The sequence below is a fragment of the Limulus polyphemus genome, unplaced genomic scaffold, assembly GCF_000517525.1.
Source record: "Limulus polyphemus unplaced genomic scaffold, Limulus_polyphemus-2.1.2 Scaffold123, whole genome shotgun sequence".
Taxonomy (NCBI): Eukaryota; Metazoa; Arthropoda; class Merostomata; order Xiphosura; family Limulidae; genus Limulus; species Limulus polyphemus.
In genome coordinates, this window is record NW_013665733.1 from 288826 (window position 1) to 305398 (window position 16573).

At 32.7% G+C, this 16573-nt stretch overlaps 1 protein-coding gene across 5 annotated transcripts in view; it reads right to left on the bottom strand.

Annotated features, from left to right (window-relative positions):
* Positions 1-2053: 2053 nt before the first annotated feature.
* LOC106472730 (menin-like) overlaps positions 2054-16573 on the bottom strand; it is a 68531-nt gene continuing 54011 nt past the window's right edge. For 4 of the 5 annotated variants that reach the window (XM_022402128.1, XM_022402121.1, XM_022402132.1 and 1 more), the window contains 2 exons: positions 10439-11270; positions 4090-9776 (listed from right to left, as the gene is read on the bottom strand). In XM_022402128.1, coding sequence (XP_022257836.1) covers positions 9543-9776; positions 10439-11270 — 1066 coding nt within the window. In that variant the 3' untranslated portion in view covers positions 4090-9542. Of the gene's footprint in view, positions 3882-4089; positions 9777-10438; positions 11271-16573 lie in introns of those variants that run through there. The other variant, XM_022402124.1, reaches the window with a different exon arrangement.

Sequence of the window (16573 nt, forward strand, 5' to 3'; positions counted from 1 at the left end):
AAAACAAAGTTAATTATTAGTAACAAAAGTTTGCTGGGTAGATGGAATCTTAAAAAAAACATAGGGGGCCGTGGGGAAAAAAATAATAATAAAAGGGGGTCCTTGGTGGTGAAAAGGTTGGGAACCGCTGATCTAAGGTATATGCTAACTTGGGACTAACCTTGGAGTATGTGCTGGACCCTTTTTATTGATATGCCTTATTTATCTGCTTGTGTAAATTTTCACCTTTAGCATGTGTCATAAGAATTTCGTATGCAGATAAGACATTATACAGCAGTATTTAAAAAAGCTTTCATTCTAAAGTAACTAGACCAATTCTTGTGAAAAAGATGAGATATTCAGTTATACTAGTTTCCAAAAGAAAATTAGTTATCCACAATACCATGCAAATTCAGGAAATTTTATGCAGATAATAATAAAATTAGCATTGGCAGTCAAAAAAAAGAAGCAAACACAAGCTTACAAATAACACAAAATCTTTATTCATAAAATGACAAAGTATTGCTGGTCGGTTTCGTCGTGCGCTATTAACTGCAGCTGGATACTGAAACTGACCAGATGAACGTCTATACACAGCGAAGACTATAGCAAGAATCATAATGTACACTTTCAAAACAGATAAGATACCTAGTGCAGTATCCCACAATATTTACACTAACGATCCTTCTCATTACACATATTCAAATAAAATAAATATCAATCCATACTAATTTGTACACATCTGTATCACCCATTGAAACGAGTATGGTCTCATTCTAGGAGGGCATGAATAAAACTGGGCCAAGAAAATAGGTCTCACTAAACAATGGTTGTAATGTGTGACCTTTATAAACTAAAGAATTAGTCACCGACTTAATGCAGAACACCAAACAAAAATGTCAATAAAATTCACATTAAAAGATATTACTAGTTATGAAAGTGTGAAACGAAGTTCTTTCAGTTGAGACTATAAAGTAGCTGACTGTCTCTGAAACATAGGTAAGAAATAATATTTTATTGATGTTTCTTAAACAAACGTTATTCTAAATAAAATGTTATCATTATGGTTTTAATTATTTTCTCAATATACTACATTTAAAACATATTGCATACACAACGGTAATTGTCAATCATGAACCGCCATTACGATTAACTAAATCTTACTTTCTTTCAGCTTGTCTACTTTTTTAAACCACAGATTTATTCATTCTTAATATTCATTTTCGGTTGAAAGTAACAAAGAAAAGTCCACAAGCAAACTTTATCTAAAATAGCATGTACATTTTTGAAGGTTCTTATTAACAGTAATAGTCACTAGTACTATTATACGAAATAGTGAATGTAAAAGTTTAGTTATGCTATCGTACTCTGAAGTTCCAAAGTATTGCTTCATGAAAATTGTGTAAACTCAATGTACTTAATACTAAAGAATAAAAAATATATCTAGTGTTTCAAACTGGCAAGACAAAGGTAAGTGCCATTTTATAACTTTAAGAGAATTGTAAAGATGTGGAACATAGTCTAATTTTCTAGGTTGAAGTTGAACACCGTGATAATATATAAATATAGGTAACTTATGGGTCAGTTAACATTTTTTTATATTTTATCAGGTACGATTACTTTCACAGACAGTTCAATATTATATAATGTTCAGACTGACATGAAAATTTTAAAGTCTTGTTATAATTACGCTGTTTATTCTGCTTTTGAAAACTTAAGTCAATGTTACTGTGTTCATATTAGTACGAAATATTTTAAACCACATTTGAAGTATACTACACTTCTTTATACTGTTGATATAGCATAGGTTAAGTTTTAATAAGACAACGTTAAAAACCCTTCAACCTTCTTGTAATAATAATGGTGTATTACTTTTAAATCGCCATTCACTCCACATAAGCTTCCTGTTGGTATAACCACTTTAAGTTAATTTACATATATATCTTGTAAGTTCATCCTGTAGTACTTACAGATAACAATCGGTAAAAAGTTTGCTGTACAGTAGATTTAAAGGGAATGTTTACAGACAAATAAAAGAAACACGGACAACAAAGGAAAGATTCAAATACAAGTGTAAAATAAATAGTAAAATTTTATTTATCAATAAAAGTTGTCGGGTGTGTTCAAGCATATAACATTACACGATTACGCTGACCGACTTCTTATTCAAACTGCTGAAGATTTCCGTTTTTTTTTTTTGAGCAGAAATTCATTGCCAAGATAAGGCAGATAGCATTGTTTTAACAACGCTTTTTACCAGACCATTGATTTAACATGGTATCTCACAATCCTAAATTACTTACGCCAGTAATAATTTACATAACACACAGAAAGGGAGATTAACTCGTAGCTCATACAAACCCTTGCACCATCGTTCCTCCCAAGTATGACCTACATACCAGAGAAGAGGCAGTATAGACGAGTGCACGCTCTCTTTAATGTCTGCAGTGATGATTAAAGCAAGTTTACGACATCATGTTTACAAGGACGTTAACTAAATGCAGAATACTGGCACAAAATATTCCTGAATAAAAGTGTATTATTGCTAGTTTGGGAAAATAAATTGTTTTCGGTTGCAACAATACGTCTAAAGCAATTGAAACTAAAAATTAATAGTTTTGTGAAGTTCGGATTTACAGATCCATCATGTTAAATTTATCCTCGGGTAATATTTCTGAATTACAGATCAACTATCTCTTTTCATCATTTTGATTAATATTCAGATATCAAGTGCTAAGATAATCTTCTTGGGATAATTAGTTTACAATAGTGTGGAATGACAAATATGTATTTGGCTTTGTTAGCGTATGTATGTCTTCTTGTAGCAAAGTCACATCGGGCTATCTGCTGTGTCAATCGAGCCCCTGATTTTAGCATTTTAAATCTGAAGACTTACCACTGTCCCACCAGAGGACAGGCTTTGTTAGCTTCTGCTTGTTTAGTAATTCTAAAATACAATTCATATTCAATAGTTCAATTTTGGTAATAATTACAAAAAAATGTATATTTTTGCATTTGGAATAATTCTACAGTAGTTGAACATCAGCGGTTTCGTTCAAGATAAGCAAAAGAAGTACATACACTTTAGCATTACTAAGTTAATTGTGGTATAATAATTCTAAAGCACAGTTCAATGGTTAGTCAAAGAGAAGACTGAAGTAATTTAGCACATTTTAGACTTGAAAAAAATATCTTGTTTGTTTGAATTTCGCGCAAAACTACACGAGGGCTATCTGTGCTAGCCGTCCCTAATTTAGCAGCGTAAGACTAGAGGGAAGGCAGCTACTCATCACCACCCACCGCCAACTCTTGGGCTACTCTTTACCAACGAATAGTGGGATTGACCGTCACATTACAACGCCCCCACGGCCCGCAGATTGCGAGTCGAGCTCCCTAACCACCTGGCCTTGAAAAGATCTATTTTGACAATTGTAACTTTAATGTTACCTTAGCCTTGAGGATTTACATATGTAAGAATGAGCTTTTTTTTTATAGCACATCCTTGTCTTCTGATGAGAGGCTTGGGAACAAGGCCATTAAAAGATATCAAGTATAAAAGAAGATGTATGGTTTTTGTTGTCAAAATTATTATTGAGGATGGTTTACAACTGGTAATTTCAGTTACTTTAAAAAAAAGTTTATATTATTAGTCTTACTGGAATGAACGTTATTTTTTAGTCTTAAAAGTTGTGCCTACGTTCAAGAAATCACTTACGGACAATATCTTATTCTAGTCCACAGTAACTTGATAGTGAATCTTATTGGTCTATATTTTTTGGTAACTTGTGTTGACCACTTTAATTCTAAATCTGAAAGGTTGGTCTTACCTTACTCTTCAAAAGATTTCTTTTTCTTTCTTTTCTTGGTTATGTTGTATGAATTTTCCTTTTCACAGTAAAGATCTGAAGAAGTGAATAGGAAAATTCAAAAACATAATCAAGAAAAATAGAAAAAATACTCTTACGTGAGTATGGTAAGATTAAATTTTTAAATCCTAAATTTATTGGAATTACTTTTGAACAGTTCATTCAACTTGAAGGAATTTGTGCAGGAAGAAACTTGAACCTCTGCTTTTGTTAGATTCTAATACAAAGAAAAACAAAACAAGTGTTTTGAGTTTTAGGAGATGGTTTATTTCAGCCTGGGAAAGTTTACTTCACCCATTGCCACTGTTATTAACATATTTAAGTATGATTTTTAAATTCAGTATCTGACATTTTCACTAATAACATATTCTTTACAGATGAGGAAGAAATAAAAATGTGAAACTTGATGCTCTTGCATATGCGAGTTGACAGTTAAACTGGAAAACTGTCCAAGACCACACGACTTAACTAGAGAAAATAAATTTTGGAAAGATACATTGAAACATCATTAAAGTGCAAAAAACTACAAGTTCACTTATCATTGGGCATCAATTGAAAGTACACTATTCAACTAAGAAGCAGAATTCAACAAATTCTTCCAAAACATTTCCATGGAAAAAGACATTTACAAACTACGTGTAGTGAACAGTTACATCTGTAATCTAAACAAATGGTAAAATATGAGTTTGTGCAAAAAATCTACAATACAATATGGTAAACAACATCAAGCAAAGAAAAGTATCTTATAGAAAATACAAAGTTTCTTTGCTTATCTTCTCTATATAACACATAACTGATCTACATGGAAAACACCGTAGAACTAACAATGATACAAAAACACAGATATTATGTGGACCACCTATTTGTATGTCCATCAATATCACTTATGCTAGAACCCAGTAATAAAGAAATGTTAAATTTGAATCTTTTGTGCCAACAATACTAATTCATGTATATAGGACCTCGTGACAATAATAAGAAATTGAATTTGGTGTACTTCAAACTTTCATAAAAAAACAAAATAATCATCTTACTTTTATTTATGAAGCTGATGAACTAATGACACTGACAATACCAATGTACATATTTCTGTAATCCAGATGTCATAACAATCTAAAGAACTGTCAATCTAGTGATGTTACTAATTTATTTACAGTGACATCAACAATCATGACATGCTGAGATGAACTGCTTACAATATTGATCCCACCAGCATACATACACATAATCTGGAACCCTGTTATCAAGACATTCAAAAACAGATACTACTATCATTTATCTTACAATTTCAAGCCCAGTGACCACCCATAATTAAGAGAGGATACTCTTAAAAGCTAACTTATGTAATCATTATAAACAACAAACACCTGAAACCCTCTGATCCTAATAATCTGAACTGGTGATGTCAACAGTATACATATACATGGTAAGGAATCCAGTGATGGTAATCTTTAATAACATGTTACTAATGTTTGTAATTCACGTTTACACTGTGATACAGGACTCAGTGACAGGAAAGGATGCTCTGAAAGATGGCACAAAAAAAGTATTTCCAATAAACTGACAAAACATTAAGCCTCTGAAGCTTACACTAAACATATTTACACATTCAAAAAATAATTTTTAGATGTTAAATGCACTAAGTTACATTGCTTTAGCCAAAGCTCACTTTCAAATTTCTTTTCCATATTAGTAACATGGAGATAATAAATTGAACGTTTACAAGGAGAGGTTTCTCCAATCAATATATAAATCTATATGAATTTATCACAAAAATCTTTCCAAATATAAACTACTTTAACATTCACACAGCTTTGTTCAGCACTTTGCCATATTCACTAAAATATTTAAAACTATATTATTTTGATCTTGTAATCATTTTATAGTCTTTAGTTACAAAAATACTTCTAATTATTCATACAGTAAGTCATAAAAATACAGCATAAACAATTTCTTTTAAGATTATCTCACATTCTGAACCAACTTCTCTTCAAAGCACACTTTTCCTTTTAAAGATTACTTGTTCCTCAAACAATCCAAACAAATTATGAATATCACACCTTGTTTAATTTTGCAGTTAAAATCATCACATAATTTTTTACTTAATAGTTATCAAATCTTCTGTAAATAACTGTAACTTTTCCAGTCAGAATCTACGATGTTCTCAAGCTTTCTCAGCCTTGCCGTAAACCACGATTTAAATAAAAGCCTGTTTAGAATATTTCAGAGTTTGATCTGACTATGTGTGTGACAAATTTACATCTACAAACTTAGTTGTATACATACCTCAATTTTGGTCCTGTAAAGACATACTTTTCCAACATCAATTATTTTAAATCATTTCTATTACAATTATTCAAATCACATTACTTAAATTTTTGCTTAAAGTCTGGAAGGAAATGTTTATTCAGAAAATAACATTTTAATTATATGTTAGCAAGCAGTTGTAAATATGTGCAAAAGCAAATATTGTTAAGCTTTTGGGGAATATGACTGGATTCTAACATTGTATAGAGAATACTAATCTACACCCCAGGTAATCAAAGTAAACACAACTAATTAAGTTTGGAATTCCAGTTTTAACATATTTAACATGAGAACATAAGGTCTTATTAAAAGAAGACAAACTTCTTGTACACACAAAAAATTTCATGCCAAACTGCAGGTAATTCTACTTATGTAATAGTAACAAATAACTCCATAAAAGGAATTCTTATTAAATGTTGATCTTCTAACAGGACAATTTATAGATGTTTAAAATTTTTTGCATTCTGATCTTAGTAAAACAATGCTTGCAAAAAGCACAAGTTTATCAATGTAACAACAGATCCACTTTCTTATCATTCGTAGGATGTCTTTTTAAACAAAACCATTTTTATATATTTATATCTGTACATAAACACAACATAAAATATTAAAGATTAAGGTTTTATTACTTTTAATGCTGAATATTGTTCATTTAAATCACTTAACAACTATCTCTACAATAATATGATGCTCAAAATATTTTTCTTTTAAAAAACAAAAATTTTTACTCTTAAAATGCTGTTTTTGAAAAAAAATTATTTAATACTTATTTAGGATTTCTGTATGAATTATTCAATGGAAACAATACAATATTGTACCCAGGACTTTAATAAAAGTGCTTCTACCTCTTTGATTCACAGATATTTTAATTTATGAAATGAAGGCAGATATTCAAGTTTTGTATTCTTAGGCATATAAATTTGCCTCGACGGAAAGGCATGCACGAATTTCTTACACCCTTTGATATGATTTCCATTACCCTCAAAATTTTACACACAAAAATTAACAAGTTATTTACCCTCTTTTTATCTTTCAAGATAAATATATATTTTCTGCAGATCTTAATTTCATATATTTATAAAAAAAAATTGTATTTGTGTGAAGGTTCATAGCAAAATATTTCCAACCTCTGATCACCGTGCAACTTTCAGAGGGTCTTGGGTATGACCCAGATGGATTTTTAAAACTCTTACTTTAATAATTTTCTCATTTTAATGAGTTCTACAGCCATTTAAATTTTCCCCATTGCCCCTTCCAGCAAATGATGCAATACAAGCCATCCCATTATCTCCATAATGGCAAAAAATAAATGCCACATTTGGTGCAGGTACTTTGGCTAATTACACAAAAAAAAACTATAAATTCTACTAAATGGCAAAAAATTTTTTTCGTTTCATGGTTTACTAATGTAAAATGAAGCTTGTAAGCAAAAGTTTTGGTAATTGTTTTCTATCTATTTATAAGTGTGAAATGTATTATGTACAAACAACATATAGTTTTAATTTCACAGTTATGCCCTGATGATAATATTAAATCATCCAAAATCTGCCCAAGTATATCCTATTTCTGGTTGTTGTGTAATTTCATTTAAAGCCTATGATTATTTTCTATTTGCTTTTACATTAAATTTATAAGTGTAAAACTTCCAATTGTATTTTATTATGACTCGCAAAATTTGTTTTATCGTATATATATTTTTTGGCCATTAATGTGAATACATCTGACTAAGTACATTCAATGGAATCCCCAAAGATGACTTATTATTTGGTTTAAAATAAATATTGTCTGTCTTTATATATTACAAAAGAATCAATCCCTATCATGCAATGTGAACTACACACATTAAAATCACATTTATATCAACAGTTTCTTGGTCAATGTCTTCTGTATGCCATGTTGTTTACAAGGTAAGTCATATAAAACTAGAATTATTAAAAAACTATACTATTTTTGCACACAAGAAATTTAATCATTAAATTCAAGTAAGTATATTAGAAAATGGTAATTTTAAGTGTAGATATAAAATCCAAATTTTACGGGATGTACTTGTATATAGTTGCTGTCATGAGCATTGATTCTGAGACAATTTCCCAAGTCTTATGCTAACATTCATCTACAAGGTCCAATTTTGGTGCTCAAATATAAAGTAAAAATAATCATTTTCTGGTAACACAACTGAAGTCTTTTTTTATTTTTAAGACATGTTTATGGGATTAACATTTTTTGTGAAACAAATGCAATAGCAGATATAGTCTCTAATCAGAATTATAAGCCTTTTTTTATCACCCCAAATCCTTTTCCTACACAAGTTTTCTTACACAAAACATGAGATGTTATACAGTGCACATAGTTAAAATTTTGTTGCCCATACCCAATGTCTTATGACACAGAAAAATATATGTACAGTTCTTAAAACGTTTGACTTGTTTAGCACAACACAGCCCACACCCAAGTGAATTTTGATGATGCACAGTGCATGTGAAATGACTAAAATGTTTACCTATACCCAAATGCAAATGTAGAAGACACATTAAATGTTGACTTTCAAACACATTTCAGATGCATTAAGTTTAAAACATACAGTTTGATTAAACATGAATCATGAGCTGCATAAATTTTTACACACATTTTCAATGTTTCTCCCCAAACTGTAACATATATATACCAATCCTTAAAATATATATTGAAGATAACTCATTTCTACATTTATTTACAAAACAGAGAAATTTCAATATATGAAACTACTACACAAAGTGTACCCAATTGGGGGGGTGGGGGAATCAATGCCAAACTTTCAATGTTAAACAAGTTAAAACATACTGAGTTTTTTATTTCTTTAGTTTCACAAGATAATATAAAATTCATATGTAAACATGTAATATTTCATCTATTAAACCATCAAAAAATTTTGGCTAAACTTCGGTCATACAAGTGCATTAAAATATAACAATACAAGATGGCTCAGAATCAAAAAGAAATAACAGTTTTTAAAACTCTCAATAAATAAATGAGTCTGCCTGAATTCAGTTCTCTCTTCATAGTGACAACACATATCAAAGTATGTACATTCTAACAGCAAACTTAGATAGACTGTACGTGTATAAATTATTTCTTAATAACATGTAATGATAAACAGACTACACATATATATACACTTATGCATGAAAGTAATAAAACAGGTGACAGCACAAAAGCATTATGAAACAAAGTAACATTATAACCATTATATACAATTCATCACAGAGAGCACAACTTTACACAAAATCCTTATGCATCAATACTTTTCTTTGTCAGAAAAAAAAAAAGAAAGAGCAGATACATGCCATGGTCTTGTGGAAAAAAGCCTATACCTTCCTCCTTCAGCATTTCAACTGACTAGGTCTGTTCAGACTATTCACGCCGACTGCGTTTTGTTGTGCGTCCTGTTGTAACAAAATCAAATTCACTGCTGTGTCGTCCACGCTTTACAATTTGTACCTGCGACTGCGCAGTCAACTGCAGTTGAATGGCAGAAGTGTTCAGCTTTTCAGTCAGCAATAGCTCTTTCAGACCTGTCATCTTCTGGCTTGAAAGAGTAACAGAGGTGTGTTCTGCTGTAGAACCAAGTTCATCATTGCCATCTCCCTAAAAATACACGTTTACAGATATCAGATACATTCAAAAACTTTGGCAAATATGAAATCCTTAGAAAACACTGGGTTTACAGCAACATTACTGACTTGTAGATTCTTACAAGTAGCTGAATTAAGAAAACCATTTCCAGTAAAAGTTTCTGCATTACATAAACATGGAAAATAGCCACCAGTTAATTCAGGATGTATAAATATGATTATATATATATATATCCATAAGAAGAGATTCGAATGCGAGAAGGTCAGTAATCTTGAATAACTAGTTATTCTTGAGCAATGTAAAGACAATGTAAATAATAATAATAAAAAGTATGAATTCTACATTGAAATGTTTTTAGATTCTAACTAGATACAAAGATTTTTAAAAATTTTCTCATTATTTAAACAAAAAAAGAATATGTATAACTATAGATGAATTAGCAATAATGAAATATTCGCAAAAACAATTTAAAAATGTGCTTAATCTTTCTAAACTGAAGTTTATAAAACAACAGAAAGCAAAGCTCTAACTTCATATTTTGAAGAATATTGTGTTATAATTTTTGATGTGTTTAATTACAAGGTCTGCTCCCTCATCAAAACAAATTACTAATAAGAACAAAAGCTGTTTCGTATCAAAACACATCACCTAAGTATTTTATACTGTCTACTCACATGAGTTAATAGTGCTGGACTGTCTGCTTTCAACATTGCTTCCACAGTAAGACCTGGAAATGGTGCTCCATTTGATTGAGAACTGAGGAGGTCTCTGCAGTCACCTGAAGAGGATGGTGAGCTGGAAGAGCGTGAAGAAAAGGGCTCCCCAGACCCAAGAAGATAGTCAGGGTTAAGTATATTATCACTACAAGCAGCAGCCAAAGCAGCAATGTTGGGGTGTGGTGCTTCACTTGGATCATAGTTTGTCACTAACGAATGTAAAAATTCTGTGTCTTGGCCATCACCTTGTGTCTTAGCTTGATGTACTGATTCAGCTTCAGCATCAGCACTTATTTTCTTTAGTAGTTTCTTTTTCATTTTACCAGCTTTTTTATCAGAAACATTTGTGCTTCCATTAACTTTTGTTTTTACAATGTCTTCTTCATTTTTCACATCATTCTTCTGAAGACTATCTCGTCTACCATGACTATGTCTTCGATTAACTGAACCATTCTTTTCATCATCCACTTTTTCTTCTTTTTCCTCAGAAATCTTGATATCCACATGGGATCTTGTTTTAGCAGGAAACTTTGAAATGGTGGCAACAAGAGGACGAGCCCAACCAATATGTAATACAGGAGTGGATGATTCTTCTTCCCATGCACAAAGACCATCATAAAATCTTAACAGATGAGCAAAGCATTGTGGATCATGCAGACAGTTACTTTCTGCTTTCTCAGGAGCTTCAATTGCTTGATTACTAACTACCTTTACTAAATGTGGAATAAGATCATTTGCAATTTCCAAAAATTCTTTGTAAATTTCTTCATCTTCTCTTCCATAATTGTATCTGATAAAAGAAGAAAAGACAAAAATCAAGCACTGGGGAATTTAGAAGGTTTAAAATTTCTGTGAAACATGTGGTGTGGCTTAGAGTGTGATAACTGTTATATACTCCCAAAATTATATTCAATGAAAAATACTAATGTTACCATAACTTTTAGGAGCTGTAAGTAAATGTGAAAGCCCAAAAGCTATTCTTTGCTGATGTTTTGGAAGAGCCCTGAACACAGAATGGAAAATAAAATGTTCTATGCAAGATCAATTCAATGTTTTCAACTGCATGCTTGCATAGCAGCATTTAAATAAATACAAGTCAATTTACCCATTGTGTGAAATCTAGCTCTCAAAATGAACAATGCCAATGAAATGTACTTTCTTACTGACTGGAAATATATCATTAGGACCAGTTACAAATTTTTTTAACAACATTTAAAAAACAAACTTTTTCATTATTATTAACATACACTTTAAAGAACTGATCACACTTTATTTGATAAATATATATATACTCTAACAGGGAGTAATACAGGCTAAATTTGGGAATGGTCACTGCTTTTGGGCACGATATTTCCAATGGTCAAATTCGAAAAATTATGTAATGAAAAAGTTCGACTAGAAATAAAAAGAATAAAAACAAAAACGAAAATTTTGTTTAGATTCTTTTCTCTATTTCACATCTTTTGGTATTTTGTTTTACCCCAAAACCTATCTGAGTAGATGCACATAATATTTAAAAGCATCTATTAATTTTGTCGATTAAAAATATCTATTAGTTTTTTCGCTTCGAGTGCCCCTACAGCCTCAGCCCAAATCCTCAGCAAGTTTCTGCTACACAAACACTTGCCACCACCCAAATTAGTTTTCTGTTTTACCCTTTGTCTAATGTAGGGTATTTCATCACAGAAGTGAGCTATGGTGGGATGGGTGACATGTTTAGCATTCATATACAGTATAACCTCTCTTAAGTAGTCAGCCAAGGAATGGGATTATTTTGTCTGTGTAACATGGGTGGCTGCTGAACTACGGTTTTTACTTACAAGTAGTAACTACTATCAACTAAAACAGAAAAAACAAAAGACACGGAGAAGAAAACATTTATTAAAAAATGTATATTATGATTTTTTTAAAGCAAAAAAGTTGAAAAGTTTTTGTTTTTTTTCACACTTCCATGATTGTTTAATGATACAATACATTACAGTTTTGCTTATATGTCCAATAATTGTTTCACCTGGAAAAGTTTGTGATCTTTGTCTGGCTTTCAGTTTCTTTAATTTTCATTTCTATTGCACATCATAAATGCTTATCCTCCCTACAGAGTACAAATGTTGACATAATTATATGTTATTGCCTCCCTCGGTTCAAGGTCATAAACTGTTATGTTAGACGTGTGAAAATAAGCAATTGCTTCTAAGAAATCTGAGATTTATATGCCATCCCATTCTTCAAATAACTGTTGTGATTAGTAGCATCTATCATCACCCAAGTCTAATTATTAATTATCAAAAGCTAATTAGAATCTATGTATAAAAACAATAATAAATTAAATAACAAAAATACATTTAAAAATGATAATTAGTAATCAGTATCTAGGTATAATAAACAAAATGTTAGTTATTAATAAGTAACTAAAATTAGATGATCATGTACAGTACTAATCATGAGAACTATTGACCTTACCATAAGCATGTGCATAATTTTGAAATGGAAACACATGTATATCCGACTTATGGGCATTTCCATTACATAGGGTAATCTAAAATTATCTTTCCTGTTTTAAAAAATAATAATTAACTAATTATGGAAATACAACTGTGCAATTTTCAACATCTTATAACCTAACTCAAATGGTTTTTATTGACATGTTAGTAGACTTCTACATGTGCACCATATTTGATTTCAGTCTACATTTGCTGCAATGGCATCTATTATTCTTGTTTTAGCTTCACAATGTTTGCTAAGGTGTGTGATACATGATATCCTTAACATACCCCCCATACTTCTTTTCTGTACTAGCATTTGTAATTACACTGCACCAGAGTCATTCACTTGGTCTCTGCAAGCTAAACAACATGTTGAGTCTTTTCTTGCATGGTTGCCATTTTATGGGGTAGCATTACTCACTAGAGTGGAAAAAAAACTGTTGAGTTAAGCTCCAAGAAGTTGAAAACTATATGGTTGTTTTTCCTCAATTATTAAATTTTAAAATAGGAATGATACTTTTGGACCACCTCTATACTTTTGGTTGAGTTTGAGCACATTTTTCATAAAAATCCAATAATAAGTTTAAGAGAAGAGTTTATATGAGGGGTAGCTGGTCAAGGGAAGTAAAATATGTAGAAAAAGGATCCCCATGCAGGATTTGGTTATTAAAAAAAAAAAAAACTTCTGACCCAAAAACCCACTATATCCCCTTACACCAGTAAGAAGACAATGAACAGGACTTCTGCTTGGAAAAAGGCTCACAAGTTTCTAGTTACACTTCAAAATCCATGGCTGTTTCACGAGAAAGTTTGCCAAAGAAACTGTAATCCCAGCAATCACATATGGCTAATTGCTTACAGTCCCCTGATGCAGATCAAATAGATTTTTGTGACTTTGGTTTGCTTATATGTGGTCTTGGAAGCCAAACTCTAGGTGCATTGATGGTGTTTATTGAAAGCTTCTCAAGATGTGTAATGTAAGGTAGACCCTATTATCCTTAACAATAGATTGTTAAAATGGAAACTGCAACAAAACTCAAAAGTATTGACAAGCAAACAATAAATGACTCTCAGTACATGTTCTCCCACCCCATTTTTTGACCAATCTAAAAAATTACCACAAAATGTGACATGTACCTAAAGACTATTCTCATGCCCTGCCTATACTCTTTAATATTCCTGATGCTAATGTTCTGTAGAAAATTTAGCTGATACCCAAAGATTACATAAAATAACACATTAATAAAAGTTAACATTTTCCTAAACTGAAAATATATTTCAGATAGATACTTCCTCTCACAAAATAGCTTTTCTCAATTAGTATTGCCCTCTATCAGCACAAATTTTCAATGCTTGCCACTATCTTTCCACCTCCCACTTCTGCATATACACATGTAAATGATTATGCAGCAGCTCTCCACCAATAGGAGCATGACACAACCTCTATTGTAACCAACATCCTTTCCAATTTTACACTCGTTAATCACTTCGAGATTGGTCATAGAACTTTCACCACATATCACCGGAAGTGGGGAGGCTAGGTGAGAGGAGGCAAGTATCTATCGGTAATACATTTTCAGTTTAGGAAAATGTTAACTTCCAATACGATATCTTTCCTCTTCTCACAAAATAGCTAGAATCCCACATTGAACTGGTGGAAGTCCAGTGAAAAAAATGTTCCCCCTTTAGGAAGTGCCCAAAGAGAGACCATGAGGTGTGGAACCAAAAAAAGAAGACATTACACCTCAGCAGGAGACCGAACCAAATCTGATCAACGTATACTCTTTGCTCTTTTATGACTATGTCACAAACATAAAAGGTGGAAAACCTTATAGGAATCCCATGTATTAACTATTAATGGGACCCCTGAGTGTTGAGTGGCTAGGGCACAACAGACTGTAGTGGTATTTCGACCTCATCCAACACCTGGCAGCATCTGGAATTGTACATCGGTACTGCAGTAAACTGGGGATCACCCACCTCTTCACCTCAAAACAGGAATTGGTACGGAAGACGAGCTTCTGAACAAAAATCCATCTCCACTTGCATGTATTTCCAACCCAACCAACACTCGATCCACCATCTCTAGTCTAAAATCAGGCAGGATTGGGTATGTTTCTTCCAGTCCGCTATATGAGTAGGATGTCCGACTGTACACAAGTGGGAATACATGTGCTTCATCCAACTACAACCAACACCAGATCCACCAGGAACCAACATTTAGCAAATGGTAAAAAGAGGGACCACTAACCTGGGGTGCATCTCTAGTTCAAAACCTGGAGGTATTGGGCATTTTTAACCCATTCTATAGGAGGAGGAGGAATACCAGCCAGAACACATTTGAGGACTTACTTAGCTGAACCATCTCCAACCAACACCAGATCCCCTGGGAACTGCATCCTGAGAATGGTAGGTAAGAGGAACATCTCAGCCTGAGGGGCAAACTGTAATATGTGTGTGTGTGTGTGTGTGTGTGTGTGTGTATATATGTATGTATGTGTGTGTGACATGGTAGAGTGCTTGGACCAAAACCTGATGCAATCTGGAATTATATATTTCAGGTCTGTGGTAGAAAGGGCATCATGCCATTGACACAGTGATTTGAATCATGACTGGATCATTTCCAACCAACACTAGACTTACCAGAAAAGTACATCTGGAGGATGGTAGGAAGGAGGAATGCACAGTGGCAAAAAGCAATCTGCCATATTTAAATATATTAATATGGTGTAGTGCTACAACCCAAACCTGATGGCATCTGGAATTGTACATCAGGTAGGAAGCACGATACACCATCGACACCCACAGAATGCCACTACCCTACTCTCAAATGAGTGGTATGATTAATAACTCAGGAGGATAAGCCTCCATGATCCACTACCCCAGCAGCTAGGAACCAGTAAGTGTCAAGGACTCTCATACTCTACTAGAAGAAAGGAGGAAAAAAACACGTTGGAGAGTCCAGAGGACCGCACCACCACAGGCAGTGCAACGGGTGACTGCAATACCCTATTTTGAAAAGCAGAGCTACCATACAGACAGAGTCAATCAACCAACAACTGGCAGCATCTGGAATTGTACATCAGGTCCATGGTAGGAACATTCTCAATGCCATGGAGCATCAGAAATGGGCAGCAATCCCTGTTTGCTTTACTCATGATTGTCCATTGGGATGAACATATTTATGAAGCAAAAGACTCCACCTCTATAGTTTGCATAATCTAATCTTGTGATGTAATTGATTTGGCACAGATGACAATTGAAAAATGCATAACCAATACCTGGCAGCATCTGGAATTGTACATCAGATCCATTGTAAGAGGAGCTACAATGTAACTGACATCGAGCATGGTCATAGGATGGACAGTGTGGATTTTCCAAAAAAAGTATACTCGGTCAGGCACCACTTGCCACAGTGGGATCCACATTACACTAGCAAAAAAGCCCCTGTAAATAAAGAAATAACAAAAACATAGTACTGACTAGCAGTGTTTCCTCTAAGCTACACAACAACTAAGCAAATGCTGTGCACATCCTCAGTAATGGTGAGGAGTCTCAACATGTTGACAGCCTCAATGACCATGGCAGTCGATGGGCCTAAAGAACAAAC